General features: G+C 42.6%; 1 protein-coding gene and 1 long non-coding RNA gene across 2 annotated transcripts in view; one reads left to right on the top strand and one right to left on the bottom strand.

Annotated features, from left to right (window-relative positions):
- Window positions 1-24,806, top strand: part of LOC136433420 (uncharacterized) — a 68,381-nt gene that overhangs the window by 22,801 nt on the left and 20,774 nt on the right. The window contains exons 13-48 of the mRNA XM_066425616.1: window positions 570-728; window positions 929-1,093; window positions 1,262-1,426; window positions 2,734-2,889; window positions 4,488-4,646; window positions 4,849-5,007; window positions 5,689-5,847; window positions 6,093-6,251; window positions 6,425-6,583; window positions 6,777-6,935; window positions 7,110-7,268; window positions 7,479-7,637; window positions 7,841-7,999; window positions 8,961-9,125; window positions 9,489-9,647; window positions 9,857-10,015; window positions 10,808-10,966; window positions 11,505-11,663; window positions 11,798-11,956; window positions 12,141-12,299; window positions 13,606-13,764; window positions 14,133-14,297; window positions 14,429-14,587; window positions 15,391-15,555; window positions 15,894-16,052; window positions 16,766-16,930; window positions 17,309-17,473; window positions 17,678-17,842; window positions 18,245-18,403; window positions 18,752-18,910; window positions 21,426-21,584; window positions 22,542-22,700; window positions 23,072-23,239; window positions 23,738-23,896; window positions 24,124-24,282; window positions 24,583-24,744. Of these exons, the coding sequence (XP_066281713.1) occupies window positions 570-728; window positions 929-1,093; window positions 1,262-1,426; window positions 2,734-2,889; window positions 4,488-4,646; window positions 4,849-5,007; window positions 5,689-5,847; window positions 6,093-6,251; window positions 6,425-6,583; window positions 6,777-6,935; window positions 7,110-7,268; window positions 7,479-7,637; window positions 7,841-7,999; window positions 8,961-9,125; window positions 9,489-9,647; window positions 9,857-10,015; window positions 10,808-10,966; window positions 11,505-11,663; window positions 11,798-11,956; window positions 12,141-12,299; window positions 13,606-13,764; window positions 14,133-14,297; window positions 14,429-14,587; window positions 15,391-15,555; window positions 15,894-16,052; window positions 16,766-16,930; window positions 17,309-17,473; window positions 17,678-17,842; window positions 18,245-18,403; window positions 18,752-18,910; window positions 21,426-21,584; window positions 22,542-22,700; window positions 23,072-23,239; window positions 23,738-23,896; window positions 24,124-24,282; window positions 24,583-24,744 (5,781 nt within the window). The remainder of the gene's footprint in view (window positions 1-569; window positions 729-928; window positions 1,094-1,261; window positions 1,427-2,733; window positions 2,890-4,487; window positions 4,647-4,848; window positions 5,008-5,688; window positions 5,848-6,092; window positions 6,252-6,424; window positions 6,584-6,776; window positions 6,936-7,109; window positions 7,269-7,478; window positions 7,638-7,840; window positions 8,000-8,960; window positions 9,126-9,488; window positions 9,648-9,856; window positions 10,016-10,807; window positions 10,967-11,504; window positions 11,664-11,797; window positions 11,957-12,140; window positions 12,300-13,605; window positions 13,765-14,132; window positions 14,298-14,428; window positions 14,588-15,390; window positions 15,556-15,893; window positions 16,053-16,765; window positions 16,931-17,308; window positions 17,474-17,677; window positions 17,843-18,244; window positions 18,404-18,751; window positions 18,911-21,425; window positions 21,585-22,541; window positions 22,701-23,071; window positions 23,240-23,737; window positions 23,897-24,123; window positions 24,283-24,582; window positions 24,745-24,806) is intronic.
- Window positions 55-13,742, bottom strand: LOC136433430 (uncharacterized). The gene is made up of 3 exons (XR_010755631.1): window positions 13,652-13,742; window positions 8,941-9,073; window positions 55-703 (listed from the first exon to the last, which is right to left on the bottom strand). It is a non-coding gene; the product is annotated as an uncharacterized lncRNA (long non-coding RNA).

Here is a 24,806-nt window from a genome sequence, read left to right as displayed (position 1 = left end):
TTTTACTGAATAACAAATTATGGTACAAAAAAGGAATGACTATACTTGCTCTACTGGTCTTGACTAAAACCTTGTAATTCTCCCTCTTGTCAGATAAATCTCTTCCTGCAACTTTTCTTCAATTATTGCCCCATGAATAAAGGCTTTTAAGAAAAATCAAACTAACCATATAGCCAAATGTTTTCAGCCTATGTCCACACAGACATGCATAGATTCTATGTATGGCTATCAAAGTATAAAGCTATTCAAAGCTGTTCAAAGCTGATGTTTCTTTAATGAAAGTACTTAGAGGTTACCACATTTGTGACAACTGACAGGCTAAGCATGAAGGCATGTTTGCAATCCAACTTCTTAAGGGTACAACTCAAGGCTCTGATGATGTTCTGATGACTGAATATTGGCTTAATAAGCCACATACTTACTAAGCCTTCTCCTGTGAACTGCATGTTGCTGGGCTGAGATGTGATGGTGAAGGGGCATGTCTTCTCGCATGATGGGAATCCGTATGTGTTTAAGAATCTCCATCTTCCAATTCAGCATCCTAACATCATCACATGTATCTCCCCCAGGATTGTCAGCACAACACGTATGGCCCCAATTGTCAGTTCTGTCTGCCAGGCTACTCTGGTAATGCCCAGAGAGGAACGCCCAATGACTGCACACGAGTGACCCCAGACTGCAACTGCAATGGGCACTCCACCACCTGTGATGAGTACGGCAGATGCCAGGTGATTAGCTTCAATTCTTCTTCTTCACATTAATGATCATTGGCAAAACCTATTTTCATCAAATCTAAATCAACAGGATTGTAGCAGACATTTTATTTCATTACTAAAAACATAATTCTATCCTTGTATTGGACGTGTATTTTGTGACAAATAACTGTTATATATGTAGCAGATTCCTGATGTTATGTTTTTCTTCACAGGACTGCCAAGATAACACATACGGTCCTGAGTGTGAGTTTTGCCGACCAGGATTCACTGGTGATGCCCGTGGAGGCACACCTAGCGACTGCCAATCCTCCACGGCTGCAGTCACCTGTGAGTGCAATGGACACGCCAACAGCTGTGATGAGTTTGGTAGATGCCAGGTGAGTGACACCTGTCAAAAACCTGAGATAGAGACATAACATTGCTTAAGTCTCAGCAAAGGTGACAATGCCACCAGAATTTTTCATTCTGAGGAAAGTTGGTTTGAAAAATCATGGGTTTTAAAGCTAGTTCAGTGTTGATTTTAACCACTGTATCAATTTCCCTAGGACTGCCAACACAACACCTATGGGTTCAACTGTGAGAACTGCCTGCCTGGGTTCTCTGGGGATGCTAGAGGAGGAACTCCTCAGGACTGTCGTGGAGACCAACCCGAGCCAGCCTGTAACTGCTATGGACATTCTGAGTCGTGTGATGAATATGGGCGGTGTCGGGTATGTTTTTATTGTCTCTCAATAATGGAATATTGCAGGGAAAATTAATGAATGCAAAATTTTATGATAGTTTTCGTCTGCACAAGTTTATCAAGATAAATTTACAGGTTGATATCAAGAATGGATCTCGTATCTCTAACATGTGTAGACATTTAAAAATGAAATGAACAAATTTAAAAAAAAGAATTTTGAGTATCAGTTTTAGTTTTAATGGATAATGGTTTCATTCCCACTTTATTAAATGTCAGCACTGCATGTGAGGCAATTCAAATGCCTCATTTAAGGTTGTTTTAATGGAGATTTATCAAAGGTATCGGTAGTAAGAGGCATCTGCCAAAGAATATACAAAATATATTTTTGATGAAAGGGTTTCTTCAGAAGCTGAGGAGAGACTGAACTACTGCTGGTATAGCTTTTCTTACGGTTTCTGGTCTTGAGTGAATGAAACAGTAAGAAGTTGGCACTGTCTGAGTGGTTGGCTGGTTGGCTGGTTTATTGGTTGGTTGGATGGTTCGTGAATGAAATGATTGGTGTGATGGACATGAACACATGGTAGACACTAGCATCTCTGCAGTTCTCCTTGATAAATCAGAGGCTCCCCGCTCTGTTTCAATCTTCTGCAAGTTTGCCCCTCATTGTGGTGACAAACAGGTCTCAGCAAACATCGACTGATCAAACTTCTCATCTCCCTCATGGGTACGACTACCATGTTAAGGACCACTGGATTGAACAAGATTTGACAGAGAAAGGAGAGGATGCTCACCAGACATACTCAACACTTCAAGATGCTCATGGCCTGTTGCTAAGTGCTGAGGAAGCCATCGTCATTTCACAACTGTTTCAAAAGTTTAGGGATCAGAGTAAAGTTGTGTTTAATGGTTAGCCGCACATAAGATATAGTGCTATACAGTCAGATACTATGTATCTTGACAGAGATGGTTTCATTGTATACCTCAACATGTTTCCCACAAGATCCGCAACATTATACAAGCTAGGACACTGTTTCCTAGTTTGTATAACTATAGGAATAATGAGTTTATGTTGTGGATCTTGTGGGTGTGAGCTGATCTTTTACAGCCACAATCCTCCTCAGGATGCTGGCACTCTACACATGTGGTAACCTTTTCAACATCTGTTTGCAAGAAAGATGTTCAGGAGTCATCCACCAATTGGGATATCAGGTTTGCACATGCTTGGGTGTTGGATAGCATTGCAAGCTTGCTGCATATGTATGTAACAGTAATACAGTATGTTAAGAATAGCAGTGGCATTTATAAGCCCATTCTAATGAAGGCATGTGTCTGTAGGCTTGCCAGCATAACACATTTGGAGCCAACTGTGAGTACTGTTTACCTGGGTTTACTGGTGATGCCAGGAAAGGATCCCCTGATGACTGTGTTGCCGAGACCAGATGCAACTGCCATGGCCACTCAAGCCAGTGTGATAGCAATGGAAACTGTATGGTAAGGTGCCTTAAAGCATTGCTTTAAGAAATTGCAACAGAAAAATCACTTCACTCAAGAGCACAGCACCAGTTAGCAGTCTGAGAGCATGATTTTTTTCAGGAACCACATTTCGATAGACTCATTGTAGACAAATGAACACTGCCAATGAGCGTTCCTCTCATCATGCAAGACAAGAAATCCAAAGCTAGTTGCATCCTCCCTGCATCCACTAGCTGCTTATCAATCTCCCAAAAAATTCAGGAATGCTTATCATCATCCCCAGCATCCAGAACTGTTTATCATCCCCAGTATCCAGAACTGCTTGTCATCATACACAGCATCCAGAACTGCCTATCCTCCTACCCAGCATCCAGAGTTGCTTATCCTCCTACCCAGCATCCAGAACTGCTTATCCTCCTCCCCAGCATCCAGAGTTCCTTATCATCCTCCCCAGAATCCAGAACTGCTTATCATCCTCCCCAGCATCCAGAACTGCTTATCATCCTCCCAGCACCCAGAGTTGCTTATCATCCTCCCCAGCATCCAGAACTGCTTATCATCCTCCCCAGTATCCAGAACTGCTTATCATCCTCCCAGCACCCAGAGTTGCTTATCATCCTCCCCAGCATCCAGAACTGCTTATCATCCTCCCCAGTATCCAGAACTGCTTATCATCCTCCCCAGCATGCAGAACTGCTTATCATCCTACCCAGCATCCAGAGTTGCTTATCCTCCTACCCAGCATTCAGAGTTGCTTATAATCCTACCCAGCATCCAGAACTGCTTATCATCCTCCCCAGCATCCAGAGTTGCTTATCATCCTCCCCAGCATCCAGAACTGCTTATCCTCCGACCCAGCATCCAGAGTTGCTTACCCTCCTACCCAGCATTCAGAGTTGCTTATCATCCTCCCCAGCATCCAGAACTGCTTATCATCCTCCCCAGCATGCAGAACTGCTTATCATCCTACCCAGCATCCAGAGTTGCTTATCCTCCTACCCAGCATCCAGAACTGATTATCCTCCTCCCCAGCATCCAGAACTGCTTGTCATCATACACAGCATCCAGAACTTGCTTATCATCCTCCCCAGCATGCAAAACTGCTTATCCTCCGACCCAGCATCCAGAGTTGCTTACCCTCCTACCCAGCATTCAGAGTTGCTTATCATCCTCCCCAGCATCCAGAACTGCTTATCATCCTCCCCAGCATCCAGAACTGCTTATCATCCTCCCCAGCATCCAGAACTTGCTTATCGTCCTCCCTAGCATCCAGAACTGCCTGTCATCCTCCCCAGCATCCAGAACTGCTTATCATCATCCCCAGCATCCAGAGTTGCTTATCATATTTCCTAGTATCCAGAAATGCACATTGTCCTCACCAACAATAAAATGCTGATAATCCTCCTCCTGAGTATCCAGAGCTGCTTACCACGATATTAGTAAGATAATTTTAACATGGCATGGTTCTTTTGCATCCTGCACCCATGACCCGTAAGTTTCTTGCGGCACCATTTTGCTTTGACCAATGGTTGTACATGACTGTTGCAGACATGAACTGACACAAAGTGAGTGCCACAATTCAATATCCATTGAAATCCACTGCTTTTCACCAACAGGACTGTCAGCACAACACATATGGTTCTCAGTGTGAGTACTGTATGCCAGGGTTTGAGGGCGATGCACGTGGAGGCACTGCTGATGATTGTCAACAAGCAGCACCCACTTGTGAGTGCTATGGGCACTCCAGTCAGTGTGACAACAGTGGCAACTGTCTGGTAAGTATTAGCACATCTGTAAACTGTTAGGAGCAGTGGTAACTTAACTTTCCACCTGACTTCAGCCATACTACTTTTCCTCTTGCATTGAAGACTAAAATTTCTGGTCAGGAAAATAAAGCACTGTTGCAGTCCATGTCGCAGCATTGAGTGGTATATCGATAGACATATAACAAAACACATCTATTACTGTAAACCACAGGACTGTCAGCACAACACATATGGACCTCAATGTGAGTACTGCCTACCAGGTTTTGAGGGTGATGCAAGGGCCGGCACAGCTAATGACTGCCAAAGGGTGGCCCCATCTTGTGAGTGCTATGGGCACTCCAGCAAGTGTGACTCCAATGGTAACTGTGTGGTAAGCGTGGTTTCATATACTTCTTTGTTTGATGTCAACCAAAGGTAGTAAATACACAGATGTTACACAAAGTAAGACAAATGTAGTGTTAACATGACTGCATTTGCATTTCATAATCAAAGTGGCTATTGAATATATAGTAGAGAGTAGCAAAATCACTGCTCATTGTATTGGGCTGTCCAAATTTCTTTTGTTCTTAGAATAATGATTTGCGCCTGTGGGTTATTTATGCCTGCCTGCGAAGGTCATCCAACAGCCATGAAGTTGTAGTATCCCCAATGGTGTAGTGCCTCACTACATTTAAATGTATGCAAAGTATGTTATGATGGTGTTGAGGTCAGTTACTGAGTTGGTACAAGGACATTATATAATGTTCTTGGTTGGTACAATACAAGTGTTGACTGGAGGGGATAGCGCCCCCTTGTGACTGCCATTGGAACTCCAGCTAGTGCAACATCTTCAGGTTGATTTAGTCTTGATGCAAACTGCACATCATGTATCTTGCTTGGTCTTCATTCCTGCTGAAGTGTTAATACAAGAGTAGTCTTAATCCCAACAATTTCATTTAAGAGGTTTTTGTTTCCATCAATACCCATTAAACATCACTGCAGATGATCATTGTTGCTTGCTCAAGAAGTGGTCCCAATCTGTCATGATAATAATTCACTTGTCTTATTTTAGGATTGCCAACATAATACATATGGTCCTCAGTGTGAGTACTGTATGCCTGGCTTTGAGGGCGATGCGCGTAGAGGCACTGCAGATGATTGTCAACAGGCAGCCCCCGCTTGTGAGTGCTATGGGCACTCCAGTGAGTGTGACTCCAGTGGTAACTGTTTGGTGAGCATTGTTGTTACATGTACACACCTCTATTTCTGCCATGTCAATTGTGTTTAGACACCTTGCTGTTTTGTTATATAGCCTAATCCTCTATTAAGTCACTGCATGCTAATACACCTGTGAAAGTAGCACTTAAATGTTTCAATCTGTTGGGAATCAGTGTTTTGTCTGGAGGTAGCGCAAAGACTTTCTAGTCCACTGGTTGATTGTTTGATTGTTGACAAAGAAAATGTATCCAATCCCAGGACTGTCAGCACGACACATATGGTCCTCAGTGTCAGTACTGTATGCCTGGCTTTGAAGGTGATGCACGTAGAGGCACTGCTGATGATTGCCAACAGGCAGCACCTGCTTGTGAGTGCTATGGGCACTCCAGTCAGTGTGATTCCAGTGGTAACTGTGTGGTGAGCACTCCTGTCTTTTCATACATATGCACAAAAGCATGCACTGTACCTAATCTTCTCATATACCTAATGTCACTAAAAGACTATCAACTTTATCCTGTACTTATCTTAAAACTTACTCCATCTGTACATATGTATCTTTTGTTGACAAAGGCAATCATTTCTAATCACAGGATTGTCAGCACGACACATATGGTCCTCAGTGTGAGTACTGTATGCCTGGCTTTGAAGGCGATGCACGTAGAGGAACTGCTGATGATTGTCAACAGGCAGCTCCCACTTGTGAGTGCTATGGGCACTCCAGTGACTGTGACTCCAGTGGTAACTGTGTGGTGAGCACTCTTGTTTTTAGATATCATTCTGCCCTGTAACTGGTGTTTTGGCATGTTTCTGTTCTGTTATGTGTCTGTTATTTCGATTCAGTGTGAACTAATGCATGTGTAGCTGTATGTATAATGTTCTTCACCACAACACTTGGTCCATCTGTATATTGTTGAGTCCAAAGGCCTATATATTTAATCACAGGACTGTCAGCACAACACATATGGTCCTCAGTGTGAGTACTGTATGCCTGGCTTTGAAGGCGATGCACGTAGAGGAACTGCTGATGATTGTCAACAAGCAGCTCCCACTTGTGAGTGCTATGGGCACTCCAGTGAGTGTGACTCCAGTGGTAACTGTGTGGTGAGCACTCTTGTTGTTTCTGTACTACGTTTTTCCCTTTGACACCTTACTGCTTTGCTCTCCATTGTACTGCTGTTTTAGTGCTGTATCAATGTAACTGTGTACTAATGCACCCGTAGTAGCAGGCAAAGTAGTTAGCAGTAATTTGACACTCACAACCGTTTTTGATCACAGGACTGTCAGCACGACACATATGGTCCTCAGTGTGAGTACTGTATGCCAGGCTTTGAAGGCGATGCACGTAGAGGTACTGCTGATGATTGCCAACAGGCAGCCCCCGCTTGTGAGTGCTATGGGCACTCCAGCCAGTGTGACTCCAATGGGAATTGTTTGGTGAGCACTCCAGTAAAATGCTTGTCTAATGATTGCATGCACTAACTGTTGTGTGGTCTGGTTATATGTTGTGTTTTATTGTGATAACCTTAACATACATGTTCAGTTGTATTTTGTGTTTGTTATTCATCTCAAGTCTTCAATTAGTTCCTTAAAATGTTGGTTCAATTCACAGACAAAAATATACAATGTTCATCCTTTGAAACATAGGACTGCCAGCACGACACATATGGTCCTCAGTGTGAGTACTGTATGCCTGGTTTTGAAGGCGATGCACGTGGAGGTACTGCTGATGATTGCCAACAGGCAGCGCCCGCTTGTGAGTGCTATGGGCACTCCAGTGAGTGTGACTCCAGTGGTAACTGTGTGGTGAGCGCTCATGATGTTACACTTTTCAGTGCAATTTGGCTTTTTATGTGTTATTGTTTTGTTTGCTCTTTGTTGTATTGTTGCGTTAATATTACCGTGTACTACTGCACTTGTAAACATATCTTAACACTTCATGTTAAAAACTTTGTCTTGGTCCATCCTTGTATTGCATGTTGATAAAGACACAAACTTTCCAATCACAGGACTGTCAGCACGACACATATGGTCCTCAGTGTGAGTACTGTATGCCTGGCTTTGAAGGTGATGCCCGTGGAGGCACTGCCAATGATTGCCAACAGGCAGCCCCCACTTGTGAGTGCTATGGGCACTCCAGTGAGTGTGATTCCAGTGGTAACTGTGTGGTGAGCACTGGCCTACAATGTTTTTGAACAATTTTGTCTCATCAAGATGTGGCTGCTTTGTTGTATCTTATTGTGTAGATTGCAAAACAATTCTTTGTCTTTTGCTCACTTTCATGGTTCAGTTTGCTGGCAATACACAAAGGCATGTCCTTTCAATCACAGGATTGCCAGCACAACACGTATGGCCCCCAGTGTGAGTACTGTATGCCTGGGTTTGAAGGTGATGCCCGTTTTGGCACACCAACTGATTGTCAACAAGCACAGCCAGCCTGCAGCTGTCATGGCCACTCTGACCAGTGTGATGCCAATGGGAACTGTGTGGTGAGACCTGGATTTCCTAGTTAGCTGCAAGTGAATTTTTGATACAAAATCTTGAAGATTCTGGATTGTCATTGGTTAAGGTTCAAAATGAAGTTGACATGGAAAATTTTCTGTTGCTCATGTTGAAACTATTGAAACATTAATTCACCCAGTGCTTACATAATGAAAATCTGTCAGTGGAACTGCTAAGGATAACATATGCTGCCCTCAATGTCCAAACTGTGTCCCCAGACCAAGATCCCCGCTCCATGTCCACATCTATTTCTAGTGTCATGATTCCTCTCTCATTGGCCAATATTGCCTCCACATCTAGATCTCATGTGCATGCATGTCCTGTGCACTTGTTAAGCCTGAATCAAGAGCCTTTCCCATGCCAAGGATTTTTCTTCTCATTGAAACCCCTTTTCCATGATGGGATCTCTCTCAAAACCCATGTACCGTCCCCGCAGCATCCCCTACCCTCCCCCTGCCTACATTACTTCTTCTAAGACACACAATCCTCATAGCCCCAAGATTTATCTGTCGATTGACCCAGTGATGACCTTTCATCCTCTGTTGAGAACTGTGGCTGCTTACACAGGCCAAAGAGAGATAAAGGATAAAAATCATCATGAACTCACAGCTTGACTGACCTCTTCAGGACTGTCAGCACAACACAAATGGTCCCCAGTGTGAGTACTGCCTGCCTGGGTTCTCTGGTGATGCCCGACGAGGAACATCCAGCGACTGTATTCAGCAGCAGACACAGCCGGCCTGCAAGTGCCACGGACATGCTGATGAGTGTGACAGCAGTGGAAACTGCTTGGTGAGATCAAGCATCTGATCCATGTCTCTTGTCATCATGACCCTTCCCAGTTGATCATCCAGTTCACCCCTCCCTGAAAAGGAGATTCCATTTGTACATGTAGCTGCTGAAGATGATGGTTGCCACATCTACAAGTCTGCTGCAGTTGCAAAGCCATCATTAGGACTGTTATCACCATATAAACCATAGGAAATCTGAAAAGTACTGTTACTGTTATTTGTGATTATGATATTAGTTCAGTGGTGAGATCTTGACAGAAACTTCAACTCAATATTGTTGTCCTAGCAGGTAAAGTTTGAAATAAATAAAACTATTGTGTTTATCAGTTTTAGTCCTAATTCCTGGGAATCCTCTAAACCACAGGATTGTCAACACAACACTTACGGCGCCAAGTGTGAGTACTGTATGCCAGGGTTTGAAGGTGATGCTCGTGGGGGCACATCAACTGACTGTCAGCAGGCACAACCAGCCTGTAACTGTCATGGCCACTCTGACCAGTGTGATCCCAATGGCAACTGTGTGGTGAGACCTTAATTTTGCAGCTAGTGTGAAGTGTTATTCCTGTACATCTGCTCTTTGGGTTACATTTCAGCTCAAAGTAACATACCTGTTTTTTTTGCATTTCCTATAGTTCAGATGTATTCCACGGGCTGTACATGCAAAGATTTGCTTTTGCTCATAGTAAATATTGTTGTTGCCCTGCATAAACTGATAAATTCTGTGGAAAACAGGACTGCCAGCATAACACATATGGTCCCCAGTGTGAGTACTGTATGCCTGGCTTTGAAGGAGATGCCAGCACAGGCACAGCTGAAGACTGCCAAGCTACCAAGCCATCTTGTGAATGCCATGGCCATTCCAGCCGATGTGACAGCAGTGGAAACTGTGTGGTGAGCCTGTCGATGATTCCAACATTTGCTGCAAACCCAGTCTTGAAGAAGGAGAAGATTTACATTTTCCTCTGCATCATCCCGCTGTTGCTTATTTTATCACTGCAGCTTTTGATAACAACCTGCTATTCACTATGCATAAAAGGAGCTTAGCTTGAAACCAGCAAAGTCACTGCAACACACACCCTGCTTACTGCCGCTCTCATGGACAGCCCTGAGCTGCCTTCCCTTTTTCATCCCAACGAATGCTGTTAACCACCTTGCACCCAACGCACATGCTCTTTCTTTCTTCTTTGCTCGGCCATCATGATTTTGCTTTGCACCATGCCCTGCCCTGTCTCGGGCAATGGATTTTCTTTGCTTTGGAGTATAATATTTCTATCCTCACCTTGGTTTTCCCCCTTCTGTTAAAGAGAGGTAAATCTTGAGGCTTTGCTAAAATCCTAAGTGCCACCAATGCCCTAATCAGCTTCATCTGAAACTTGCTGCTTGCCATAAGTGCTTACTTTTATCACTTGCCACTAACTCTCAACAAAATGAAGTGTCAATGGAAGTTTTTCAAGTTGCTGTTAAATGCAAGTGTTATTTGCATATTTTTGGCTTTTATTTGGAATTAACTAAGCAACTTCACACAGTAGATGCAAAGTCACAATGCAAAAGCAAATGTTTAAACTTAAATAACTGGGCTGAATATTGTGTGGTGAGTCCTTAATTTTGCCGACAAGCTAATTTTCCAACACCCTGGCCTTCAATGTAGAAAACCATGAAATAAAACCCAGGCTTTGTCTCCAGGATTGCCAGCACAACACCTATGGGGCTCAGTGTGAATATTGCCTGCCTGGTTTTACTGGGGAGGCCCGCAGAGGAACTGCTGAAGACTGCCAGCAAGAACAGCCTTCTTGTGAATGCCACGGACACTCCAGTCAGTGCAACAGTGACAGGACCTGTGTGGTGAGGCAAACACAGATTCTGCTTGTGAAGCATCTGCGCCATAAAGTCATCTCCATCCTGGATTTAACCCCACCCTTTTCATCTCCGAACTCCTCATCTACAACAGCTTGATGCCTGTCAGTACCACACCATGGAACACACCACTTCATAATCCTTCATTCAAACATGACTACATGAAGATGAACACCAAATGGATGCCATCAGGACATCATCAGATGCAAGCCAATGCGAATCTTATCATTTGCGATAAATGACTCCACAGCCTCATCCAGAGCATCACATCTCAAATGTTCATTTATCATCCATTTCAAAGACTGCTTTGGAGAACATGAATCTAACCCTGCTGGAGACAGAATCATAATATCAATCATTTTCTATCCCCCTTGTGCTGCCTGCACCGGGTGCAATCATTGCAGCCAAGTCATACTAACCTCCATCTCAGACTCCATTCTCAGATGCAGACAGAGAGACAGCAACTGACTCAACAATGATCAGACAATCTGCTATGGATAATGGAGTTTTTTGTTATTGATTACAGGACTGTCAACACAACACATATGGTCGTCAGTGTGAGTACTGCCTGCCAGGGTTTGAGGGCGATGCTCGTAGAGGCACTGCTGAAGACTGCCAACGAGCCCAGGCCACATGCAACTGCCATGAACACTCCGACCAATGTGATTCCAGTGGCAACTGTTTGGTGAGTACTTGATTTTGTAGTTGGTTGCTGTATCTGTAAGCTACTTGTTGGTATCAATGTCATGGCAGTGAGTAAAGCTTTGATTAAGAGAAAATTTGCCTGGCCAATACAAAGACACATGTTTTTTAATACAGGACTGCGATCACAACACATATGGTTCTCAGTGTGAGTACTGTATGCCAGGGTTTGAGGGAGATGCGCGTAGAGGCACTGCCGAAGACTGCCAACGGGCCCAGCCCACCTGTAACTGTTACGGCCACTCCAACCAATGTGATTCAAGTGGCAACTGTGTGGTAAGGTCTTAATGTTGAAGATTCTGGCAAGGATTCTATAAATATTATTCATAGTCTGTCTGTTGGGTAATACTCTTTCAGGAAACTTTATTTGCAGTGAAATGTTCACAATGCTTTGTGAAATTTTTGATCAGTTTTAATCAACTGGCAAAACACAAACCAAGGTACACGTTTTCAATCACAGGATTGCCAGGACAACACATACGGCTCCCAGTGTGAGTATTGCTTGCCAGGATTTGCCGGTGATGCTCGGGGAGGAACCCCTAACGACTGCCAGCAGACACAGCCGACCTGCAACTGTAATGGCCACTCTGACCGGTGTGATGCCAATGGTAACTGTGTGGTGAGTGGGCATAATCACTCCAGCAAACAACTTCATGAAAACTATGTAACGTTGGGTAACATAAATTCGGGATTTTTCCGATAATGGTTGACAGAAATCAATCTAGCAGAACAATAAACCATCCTTTTTTTCTATTATTCTGTCAGTATCATGTACTATCTTTGCACTAATCATATATATGGTAGATTATGTCTCTAGTCGTGCTGACACCATAATATTTCAACTTGAAACTACCGTCCGCCGCACGCACAATGCCGGTGCTGTCGGACAGGGGGGCACATTAATTCGGGAGAGAAGATTCGTCTTGAATATCTTACCGCTAATCACATTTTATACAGCAGCTATTCGTTCCATCCTTGGCTTGAGGAGAGTGCTATGGATATAGAAGTGTCCAAGTAAAAAAAATACACGAAAAAACGGCCGTACCGCACGCATCAGGCCTTCGGGAACAACCCATGTGTTGAGTCGGTAGAACGTCACTCAAAGTTCACCCCCACCGTCATGGAAATTTGTACATTATTCATCGGGGCGTTAGCTGGATGCCGTAGAAATGGTAATACTACTATGTCCATGTGTTTCTACTTGTGCTAAGAGCAAACTTTGAGGAAAATATCGCCATCAGTCCACTATCACACACAACATTTAGACAAAGACGTGTTCCTCGCAAACGTTTGTCGTCTGCCGCAAATAGCAGGATTCTGGGTAACAAATATGGCGGCGGGAAAATTCACCGTAGTGCCGTAGCCATTGGTTGTAGCAACAAAGAGGCGTTTTGATGATTAATCACACTTAGAGTCCAGTTGTAGGTTAGCAAAAGAGATTCTAATAAGTTGTATTGTAAATAATTGTGTTTAGCAGGAAGCGGATGTGACATTTGTCTTATAAACCAGCGAACAACTATGTACATATAATTCTCCCACGAAGCCCTCAGACTGTGACAATAAGGGACGGAGAGTTTTTGACGTAGCCAACTTCTAATGCATGGTTATCGAAGCTTTTCAGACAGTGTTCTGAATGCGTTAGTCTGTCAAGTTTGCATTTCTAGCGGTATTACTGATGTTGCATCTAGCACATATCCCTAAATACCCCGTTTTCGAAAAATCCTGAATTTAAGTACCCCGCGAATTTATGTTACCCAACGTTACAGAGGTAGATAATAATTTGTTCTACACATGTTGTATTTATTCAGGACTTCAGGCTCAACATGTTCAGTTTTTTACAGGATACCTGCTGAATAGAGTTAGACTAAGTGTGTTTACAAAATGAAGGTACACATTAATTTATTCTTTGAAATGATTACATTTAGAACTGCCAACACAACACCTATGGCCGTGAGTGTGAGCTGTGCCTACCTGGGTTCTCTGGCGATGGAAGGGGAGGAACTGCTAATGACTGTCAGAGGGAACAGCAAGCCTGTTACTGCAACAGCCACTCCAATCGGTGTGAGGCCAACGGCAACTGTGTGGTGAGGAGAAGATTTTTCTCAAAAAGATTTTGTTGTACAGCTGTAAATTTCAGAGTCAAAATAGCAGAATTTGCACCAACACTTTATATAAAATTGTTCCTGTGATTACTTGAACAAGATTTTGAAGAAGAGGGATTATTTTTTCGAGCTGTTGTTTCATCATAAGACAATTGAAGTGAGTAACAGCAGACGATATCACACTTGGGCCCAACCTACCTGATGGTTTTAAGCGAGCTGAATTCGTAACTCCTTGTGGTAAAAGTCTATCCAATTAGTTGATTGCTGATTCTTGTTTCCTATATAGTGCCTCAAAAGTTCATTCTGACACTTAATGGTTATGTCCTTGTTTACGTCATATCTACCATCAGGACTGCCAACACAACACATATGGCCCCCAGTGTGAGTACTGCTTGCCAGGCTATGCTGGTGATGCCCGTGGCGGAACTGCTAACGACTGTGTTCAGAACACACCAGAACCTGTCTGCAACTGCCACAATCATGCCAGCCAGTGCGACAGTGCAGGCAACTGTGTGGTAAGCCCTCATTTGCATATCTAACAATACATGATTTCATCATTGACAGTGCTGTTACTGATTTATCTTTCTTGTAAGACACTGCAAGAACAGTAATTCTAATAATGCAGTAGAGTTGATACTTCCTGCAGGGATGCCAACACCACACATATGGTGCCAAGTGTGAGTACTGTATGGCTGGCTATGTTGGTGACGCCACCATTGGAACTCAGTATGACTGTCAGTTAGAACAGCCAGCTTGTGAATGCCATGGACACTCCATCCAATGTGAGCTTGATGGGACCTGCTTGGTGAGCCATCACCAGTTACGGAAAGCAATCCCCTCCCCTGCAACCCCTTGCTGTGCGCTGCAACTCGATTTGTTGTCATTGTTGTCAAGGACTCTGTGTTGTTCCTCTCTCTTTCCCCAAGCTTTGCCCAGCCTTTTCAGCTTTCAGTCAATTGGAATGGATTCCTGTGCACTCTTAGTCTAGTGGTTAGTAGTTCTTCTTTTAGACCACCAGGTTTTGGGGTTGAAACCCAGCCTACCCGTCAGACACTTGCACCCTGTCATGCGTGCTCCCAGCAAATCTTGTTGTTGCAATCCTGGTTTCCTAAGATCCCTTGTTGCTTGTTAAGTGAGCTTTGCCACTCTGTTATCCTGTTTTCTGTTCTCCTACAAAGGAGAGTGTACCATGTCATCTACTTGGGAAGTTAGATGTGACAAAAGCTGTCACATCTACATTTATGCTTAGTCGACATACAATGTACCAACAGACCTTCCTCGATTCACAGTTTTTCACTTAGGAACATGGTGCAAAATTTGTATATTTGTCTATTGACTGTTCTGTCTCATAGAAATTGTATCTCATTGCCGGAAACATCTTTGATATCAGCAAACTTAATATAAGTGTCAGGGGAGTAAGCAACCGTTGAAGAAAAAGTTTTAGACTGGTTGTTGTCGAGGAATAACAGTTGATTAGCTAGCTCAACAAATCAGTAGCTATCAATTTATTTGGATTATTATGGAATCTTCCCTCTTCCAGAAGCAATACCCCCCCCCCCTTCCCCACTTGTAAGCACCTTTATCATATAGTTATCTATCTTTTACTAGGACTGCCAACACAATACATATGGCTCCCAGTGCGAGTACTGCTTGCCAGGCTTTGCTGGTGATGCTCGTGGGGGAACAGTTAACGACTGTGTTCAGAACACACCAGAACCTGTCTGCAACTGCCACAACCACGCCAGCCGGTGCGACAGTGCAGGCAACTGTGTGGTGAGCACTGCTAACTTCCTGGATGTGACGCCTGAAACTTAAGTGAAAGCAGGCCTGTTGACATTGGCATTCACCATGTGTATATGCGACTGCAGGTCATCTTTAGCGCAAAGATATGAGTTCTGCTCTTCATGTCCACTTATATACATTATATTATTATGTGCCAATGGTACAAAATGTGCTAGCCCGGGCGGATTCCACATGCATGTTTAGTACATGTCAGTGATATTCACTTTTTGATTACTTGGCAGAGGCAGTGTATGTACAGAGCAGGTAGAAAGAAATATACATGTAGGTCAGAAGGAAGTGTGGGGTTCAGAAGTGCTTTAATTTTGCAGGATTGTCAACACAACACATATGGGGCTCGCTGTGAGTACTGCCAAGCTGGCTATGTTGGGGATGCTCGTACAGGCACAGCCAATGACTGTCAGCTGCCCCAGCCTAGGTGCAGCTGCTATGGACACTCCAATCAATGTGATAGTGCTGGAAGATGTGTGGTGAGACAGAAACCTCACCCTTCTCAAAAGATACCTTTGTTCATCCTTTCCCCATACCCTGATCTTTTCTGCACATCCAAATCAACTCCATGTCCAGACCCCCCTCCCCCTGGATCATTTACCTGCACATGTATATCGCTGTATCGTGTCCAAATCTTGTTTAATTTCTAGAATCTTTTCCAAGGATTACATCTCCTTCAGACACCCAGCATCATTCCCTAGCTTATGTATGCCCAGATCTTGTCCTTTCCTGATCCTCCCATGTTAAGATCTTGTGTCCATGTCAAGATCGTGTTCCCATATCCAGATTCCATGAACCCAAGTCCTACGACTGTAATCCCTTTTCCATGGCAAGGCCTTTTCCCTACACTCAGATCCTGTTCCCATGTCTTGCACTCCAACCTTCCTTGATGTCCTGATGACCAAGTACAACCCCTCCCAAATAGACAATCCCCAATGGTCCAGTCAAATATACGAGTTCTGTATCTTCTCTTTATCATTTAAGGCCTATGGTCTGGTGATTCAAGTTTTACTGCTATATCCTACTTGTACTATCAATACAAAACGATGATCGCTTGCATGTAATAATTATTACAAGCACAAGTCATATGGCCACTGAAAGGTCACAGAAACTACTGCATGGAAATCACAACTGATATTTAATAATAGAGAAAAATTAAATAAACGTAACACTTATCAAATGACATTTACAGGACTGCCAACACAACACATATGGTCCCCAGTGTGAGTACTGCCTGCCTGGGTTCTCTGGTGATGCACGACGAGGAACATCCAGCGACTGTTATCAGCAGCAGACACAGCCGGCCTGCGAGTGCCATGAACATGCTGATGAGTGTGACAGCAGTGGGAACTGCTTGGTGAGACCTAAGCATCTTGTTTGTTTTCTGGTATCAAGTCATCACCTAGTTAATCCCTCCCTCAGAAGGACATTCATGCAACTGCTAAATCTAGTCTGATAAACAGTCATTACATTCATAAGCTTCTACAGTTGCTAAAGACAAGTCAAGAATATTGTTAAGTCAGGAATATTGTAAATTTTGGGAGAACCGATATAGCTGACACACATTTGGGATGTAGCATTTAATCATTCAGGTGCAAAAGGAGTAAAAAAGGAAACTTCAAAGAGAACATTCATGTATCTTACAGCTTGTACAACTAACATCCTAGCATATCATTGTGAATTTACAGCGTGTGACACATTGAAGACTGTTATGGCAACTTGTTTCCTTCCACAGAACTGCCAACACAACACATATGGCCGGCAGTGTGAGTTCTGTTTGCCTGGTTATTCGGGTGAAGCACGCACTGGGACTGCCTCAGACTGTGTACGCAATGTTCCTGAACCTATCTGCAACTGCTATAGTCACTCCAACCAGTGTGATGATGATGGCAACTGTGTGGTGAGATTAACTTATGGTTTGCTTGATAAAATCGCAATTGCACTTGCCCTGCTGTGTAATAGTTTTGTCATTTATTCTTTCACATTGTCATGTATTCATGAAGCTGAATTCTGTTTCATATCATTCAACATTAGGACATGTTCATTTCAAATAACCTACTTGGAGCCAAAGGTGTATAACACAGAAAACTTCTGATCCCTACAGAATTGCCAACACAACACACAAGGACCTCGGTGTGAGTCCTGTCAGGCAGGATACACTGGTGATGCCCGTGTTGGGACCCCTGGTGACTGTGTACCTGAACAGACCACTCCAGTGTGCAACTGTCACAGCCACTCAGACAGTTGTGACAGTAACGGAAACTGTCTGGTAAGGGCTTGGACAAACCATTTACAATAACTTACTAAGTTAGTGATTGTGTAACTTATACGATTAAGAATGACACACATTAAAGCACCATTTGAAGTACAAAATGCCTATACAAATAACTTTCCCATGCAAAGTCAAATAGCCAGGCACACAACATTCTGAAATTTATTACAACACAATAAGCAGCACACAATGTGATGCAGAAACCACATCTGTCATTGTTAAGCATGAAGTTGTTGCAGGACCGTATTCAGATTTAAACAATGCTTCTGACAAAGTTCCATTCAGTGAAACCTCTCAACCAATAATCTGCTGCAACCGTTTAGTTAAAAAATTGAAACAGACAAAGTAAATGTGTTGATTATCACATTCAAATGACAAGTATGATGTTTCCTTCCCTAGGACTGTCAACACAACACCTATGGGCGTCAGTGTGAATATTGTCTCCCTGGATTTACCGGTGACGGGCGTGGCAGTACTCCACAGGACTGCCAGAGGACACAACCAGCATGCAACTGCCATGGGCATTCTGACCGATGTGATGCCAGTGGACAGTGCCAGGTCAGTGAGTCATGACATTGGGGCTGGTGAAGTAGTAGTAACAGATTGTGTTTGCTGTGTTTGGTACATGATTCACTAGAACAAGGGTAACATAATAATATAGAGTTTTTTAACAAGATGATCCCACACAGGGAAGAATAATTTTGGGTGGGTAAAGTCAGATAGCCTTGTCCATTTTTCATTCATATATATATGTATATGAGATGAAATAATAGCCTTGGGCCCCAATCCTCTTTCTTAAGCAGAGGACAGTCTCATTGGATCCTAGTATTACAGTTAATATGTATTATTTATATCGTGGGGGTATCAATTTTATTGCTTAATGATCCCGATTTATCTTGTCTACAGAACTGCCAACACAACACGTATGGCTCTCAGTGCGAGTACTGTAGGCCAGGCTTCTCAGGAGACGCTCGCGTTGGAACACCCACGGACTGTCAAGCAGCACAGCCTACATGTAACTGCTACGGCCACTCAGACCAGTGTGATGAGAGCGGGCGATGCTTGGTAAGGCACCCTTTTTTTTTAACAAAGGGGGTAATATTGATATGACAATGGATTGTCTGTTAATGTAATGTGCAAACTTGTTATGTGTTAATGCTATGTAGTGTTGTTGTTGTCATCTCAGTCTGATATAGCACTTGTTTTCTGTTGCACTGTTGGATAAATTGTTATCATTGCTTTATCAAGGTTGAAGCTTTTTTAGTGCTACATGTAAGTATGTTGCTACAAAGGCTCCAGTACATGGCAGTAACTGTTATACCCTTGTTGTAATGTTTTGTTACATTTATTTCAATGGTTTAAACTGTATGTTTCTAAACTGCTTCTTTCACTAAATCACTGCCTTCTTCTTTTCTCAACAGCAGTAAGAGTTCAACTGTAGCGATGTCGTGCTTTATAAATGTTGTATTGTATTATCTGCTTTGAAAATTGAAAAGATAAATGCAAAACAAAAGCGTTTTCTCTGTTTGCTTTTACTGTGTAATGTTGTAATATGTTTCGTATGTCTCACTGCTGTTCTTGTAGGTCGAATACATAATTATGTATTTAAGGCCAAGTTTTGTTGAACTGCAAATAGATGCATATAGATGTACTGAATCATGTTCTGTACTTGATGCCCTCCTATCATGCTATTATTCTAGTGGTGTTCTATGTTTCTTCTTGATCTGCACTTAACTAAGAATATTAAGTACACCTTCACGATTGTTAAATAACTCACTATTGTATCTAACAAGTCTAAATGTTAGCTGTTATCTGTTAGTTATCCATGGTTGGAAAACCAAAGTTCTGTCCTCCAAGACAAAGCATTTGGAATGCCTGATTCAGAACTTTCTACCATCTCTCTCATAGCCATCATCAGAGGGGGAATTAAATCCAGAGGTCTATTTGTTAGTAGGCAGTTAACACGGCAAAACAGTGTCTTGATAGTTGATATCAAAATCCTTTGCAAATCATTCTATGCCAAAAATCACCTAATACTAGACGATGTTAATGAAGTCTGCTGCTAACGTGTAGACCTCTGCTCTGGTTTCACATGACCATCTCAGGTCTAATGATAATTGCAACATATTGAATTGTGGTTGTAGATCACACAAAAGGATTTGGATTTTTTGTCAAATACATTCTTTGCATCCATTGATGTGATTGTCAAGGATGGCTGCAGAAGATAGCAAAAAGTACTGAGTCATGGTGCTTTGAACTCAAAGAATGTCTATTTAAATTACGCAGTATTTCACAGTAATATTATTAGTGGAAGATGTCTGTTACAGCATCAAACTGCCAAATGGTAGCCTACACTTTCCATGGGCTGTTAGAAAAGAAAGGTTGTTTGAATACAACCAATTTTTAAAGAAAGACATTTTGCTATTTCTAGCAAATTTTGTGAACAGTGTCCTGAAAATGATGTTATATAAATGGTAGTACTAGTATGGATGTACCACCTACAAGATCATGATAATTTCAAAACTTATTATATCAAAATGCAGCTGTTGGAAAGTGCTGGCTTTTTTTGCTATATACTGATGTACATGTAGCGGGCACATTTTGTCATTGTCTTAGCACACTTGGATATCACTAATTTTCACAATGACATCTGTATACTTAGTTGCACCTCAATGTGTATCAAAGGCACCATTAGTTGAGTGCATGACTAGGCTGCCCAGCAGCATTTTCAGTTCATTACCACTAATTCAGAGAACATATTGTAGTCATGAGAAAATCGGGAATGGCACTTCTTTTCACTGTCATCCACAGTAAGTTATGGTCTTTAATTTGTATTATTCTATATTGCTTATTTATCATTTATTATTTTTTGTCTTGAATTTTTCCTGTGCCTATTGCTATAATTCTATAATTTTTCCCATCTTGTTTGTGTCTAACTCTCTCTGCCTTTCTCTATCTTTAATTTGCATCAGCTGTAACCATGCTCTTGCCCCTTTTATAGAAAGTGCCCTCCTACTCACTAACTGCCTTTCCCTTTTCAGCTTGTCCCAACTTACTGAAAGCTGCAGAATAAAACTTCTTTTGTACAGCTAATGAAGTACCTTTAGTGACTGTGCAACCTGAGCTCATTTTATAGCAAATTTGTCTATTGCTAACAACAGTGCAATTACAACAGAGACCAGATGACTGTGTGACTTACTTTCCAGTGTGTGTCCAAAGCATATGGATGAGTGTTTGTGTGGCCAGTGTGGTATGAATGGGTTCATATCTTCCACAAATGATTTGGAAACAGAATGTTTTGTGGTTTTGTCAGGTGGATCTAATTTGACATTTGCTGTTTTCCTTCAAAGTGAATTGTATTGAATTGATTTGCACTTGCAAGTGCCAAATCAAATACTATCGTGTATATGTCTCGTCATCAAATAATAAATGTTCTGTTTTACTTCCAGAGCTTAGAATATAAAGTAAAGTGTAATGTTTTTTGCAAACCTTAAAGTAATGATTGCATAGGTGCCATATCCAGGAATTTCCTCCATTAACTTTCCTTCTCACTATATCATTTTGTGCCCTCAAATTACAGGGCTGTCAACACAACACATATGGAACCCAGTGTGAGTTCTGCAAGCCAGGGTACGAGGGAGATGCTCGACGAGGGACACCTAATGACTGTCGTGCTGCCCAGCCTGCCTGTAATTGTTATGGCCACTCCAACAGCTGTGATGAGTATGGAAGGTGTCAGGTAAGATGATCTGTCAAACCAACTTACTTGAAGGAAGAAATGGTTTAGTGCCGTTACTCACATGGTCATGGATTCTCAGCTAAATGGTGAGCCATATGCCAGAACCCTTCCCAGGTGAAGACTTGTACTGCAACATTGGAAATCACAACTTATATAGAGAATGTAGGTAACCAAGGGCAGCTTCCAAGGCAGAGATATCAATATTGTGCTGTATGGGGGATAATAGTGTAAAGCACTGTAATTTCAGCACCATGGACAGGGTAGTGATTTCTAAACTCCATTACCAAATGTGTTCTTAGTACAGTACACCAAAAGAGTATCTATTAGGAGATTAAATCTGAAATAAATAAATAAATCTAATGTGAAGTTTTGCAGGCAGATTATAGTAACAAAATCTTAATGATATTTACAGAATTTGGCTTAATGGTAATATACATTGTGTCACATATATAAGAAATGGCACCCTCTCATTGCAGCTAGAGCACTCTTCCAGCTACAGGTGTTAATTGCTGCATACCAGCATAATCAACTTCTGAAGCTAATATCTTATGCTTAGTCTGACAGAAGCTGCACCTGGCACTGCCTTTCCCTTCAGCTGGTAACCTCTTCACTGCTGCAGTTTGCTAATTATAAATGAAGCTGATATTTTTTTCCTCCAGTTTATAGTCCCAGTGAAAAAGTGCTCTCTCTCTCTCACTTGCAATACAGTGTGCTAATCTTTGTAGCCCCTGCTGTAGCAAAAACCCACTGTCTATTACCAGAGAATCTTCATGACTACCTTTCTTCCCCTATCTCTGATTAACGTTCATCTTGTACCCTAGCAACAAGGCACCCAAAATGCATTAATAAATGCTATAAAAGCACCCCAAGGTCATGGCATGAACCCCACCACCTCCGGTAAGGTCAATAGTTAAACCCATGCAGAATGTTACAAACCAGACATGACTGGCCTTCCAGAACTGCCAGCACAACACGGAAGGAGAAAACTGTGAACGATGTCTGTCTGGCTACACAGGAGATGCAACACAGGGAACGCCCAATGACTGCCAAGCTACTGCTCCTTCATGCAACTGTTATGGCCACACTGACCGATGCAGTTCTGATGGTGCTTGTGTGGTAGGAGCATAGATACAGGGATTTGGTCCAAACTCCACCATAATAAAGTGAAAAGAAGAAATAACAAAGTATATCTGCAAAACTTATGGTAGATTGCAATGACTGCTACAAAATTATGTCCTGTATGTACTTTTGGTGGCTGGCATGTATCAAACTGCTCTAAGAGGCTCTCTGATACTTCCATCAGTCACTCAAAGCTCAACATACAGGCATAATACTTGTAGATTGCTAACACTAACCTTACAATGCAAACAATTCATGTAACCTCAATGCAGGGAGGAATCACCACATTGCTGCTTGTATGACGGACATTGGACTGGTCGTATGCACATTCTAGAGCTAATAGTGCTGTCTTTTTCCTGTTTCTCTAGGGTTGCCAACACAACACCTATGGCAGCAACTGTGAGTACTGCATGCCAGGATTCACCGGAGATGCTCGCAGGGGAACTCCACAGGACTGCCAGAAACAGCAGACACAGCCACAAGTCTGTAACTGCAATGGACACTCCACTACCTGCAATGAGCTGGGGGTTTGCCAGGTTGGCCAGGAATTAAAGATGAAATTTTGTTTTTGCTATTTCTGGGGCCACTCTACATGTCTTTGGACTTAACATCATGGAAGCAAATTGCAGAGATTTCTTCTTGATCTTTCAGTCAAACTTGATGCTTTATGATTGAAGGGTTTTAAAGGAATCGTATCTTAAGGGTAACAGGTTAATGCCAATGCACAGGTTAACATGGGAGAGGGAGGAAATAATTATTTAGTGGTGACATTACATTTTGAGAGGTTATCGTTTTCGGGGGAAAGATATATTTATCATTTCAGTATTTCAGTAATACCAGGAGATCAGGACAAAGAGATGATTGTAAACCGTAAAAGCATCTTCCCATTGTTTCTCTGAATAAACAAGCACAGACCAGGCCTTGCTCAGGCTTTTGCTGCCCTTGACATCAAAAGACTTATCAGCCTATAAGTAAGGAATGCTACACAAACTATGCTTTTACAATCCATCTCTATCAATACACTGCTTCAACAGGGCTGCCAGCATAATACATATGGTGCCAACTGTGAGCTCTGCTTGCCTGGCTTTGCTGGTGATGCACGGAGGGGAACTGCTAATGACTGTGTGCCTGAACAGCCAGCCTGTAACTGCCATGGCCACTCTACTGAGTGTGACGCTAATGGCAACTGTGGGGTAAGTTTATTGTGTGCACGAATTGCCAATTAGGATATAAACTACAAACCAATATCCTTGCAGGCTTTGCTGAATAGTATACAGAAGAATTAGACATCTTTAATGCATAGCCTATGTTCTTGGTTGTAAACATATAACCAAGATGATTGTCATATTACTTACTTACTTACTTACTTAGTTTGAGCTCCCGCTCATTATCATTATTAAACATTTAATATTGCATGCAGAACTGCCAACACAACACCTATGGTCGTGAGTGTGAGCTGTGCCTTCCTGGGTTCTCTGGCGAAGCTCGTAGGGGAACACCAAACGACTGTCAGCCGGCCCAGCCACAATGTAACTGCCATGGCCACTCTGACCAGTGTGATCCCAGTGGAAGATGTTCGGTGAGATATAACATGGTTTCATAATATGTTGTTAAATTTTTTTAGGATCAGTAGGGAAACATGAGCGTTACTGCAGTAGATGCAAAATCATCCCTTATCTGGAATGAAATCTGTACAAATGGACATCTTGTAGACATTGGTCTCTTTTGTAGTGCTACTAGTGCTACCAGATAGTACATAGTCACTGAGAAAAATAGTTGCCATGTGCCATTGATGCAAAGATGGGTTGTAGGTAGTATTTCCCAGTGTTACTGAAGCAGGACAGCTGTACCAGTTGCTGTGCTGTTACTCCCTCTGCAGAACTGTCAGCACAACACCATGGGCGCCAGGTGCCACCTCTGCCTGCCAGGGTACCAAGGGGATGCCAAAAGGGGGACCTTCTATGATTGTCAGCCCACAGTGGTACCAGAGTGCAACTGCCACGGGCATTCTAATGAGTGTGACATTCTGGGAAGATGCATTGTATGTCCCTCCTCTGCATGACGATTGGTCCCATTTCAAGTAGTGACTCTTGTTTGCCTGCT

This window comes from Branchiostoma lanceolatum, chromosome 4, assembly GCF_035083965.1.
Source record: "Branchiostoma lanceolatum isolate klBraLanc5 chromosome 4, klBraLanc5.hap2, whole genome shotgun sequence".
Lineage (NCBI taxonomy): Eukaryota > Metazoa > Chordata > Leptocardii > Amphioxiformes > Branchiostomatidae > Branchiostoma > Branchiostoma lanceolatum.
Note: the sequence above shows the minus strand (reverse complement) of the source record. Positions and strands in the feature narration are given on the sequence as shown.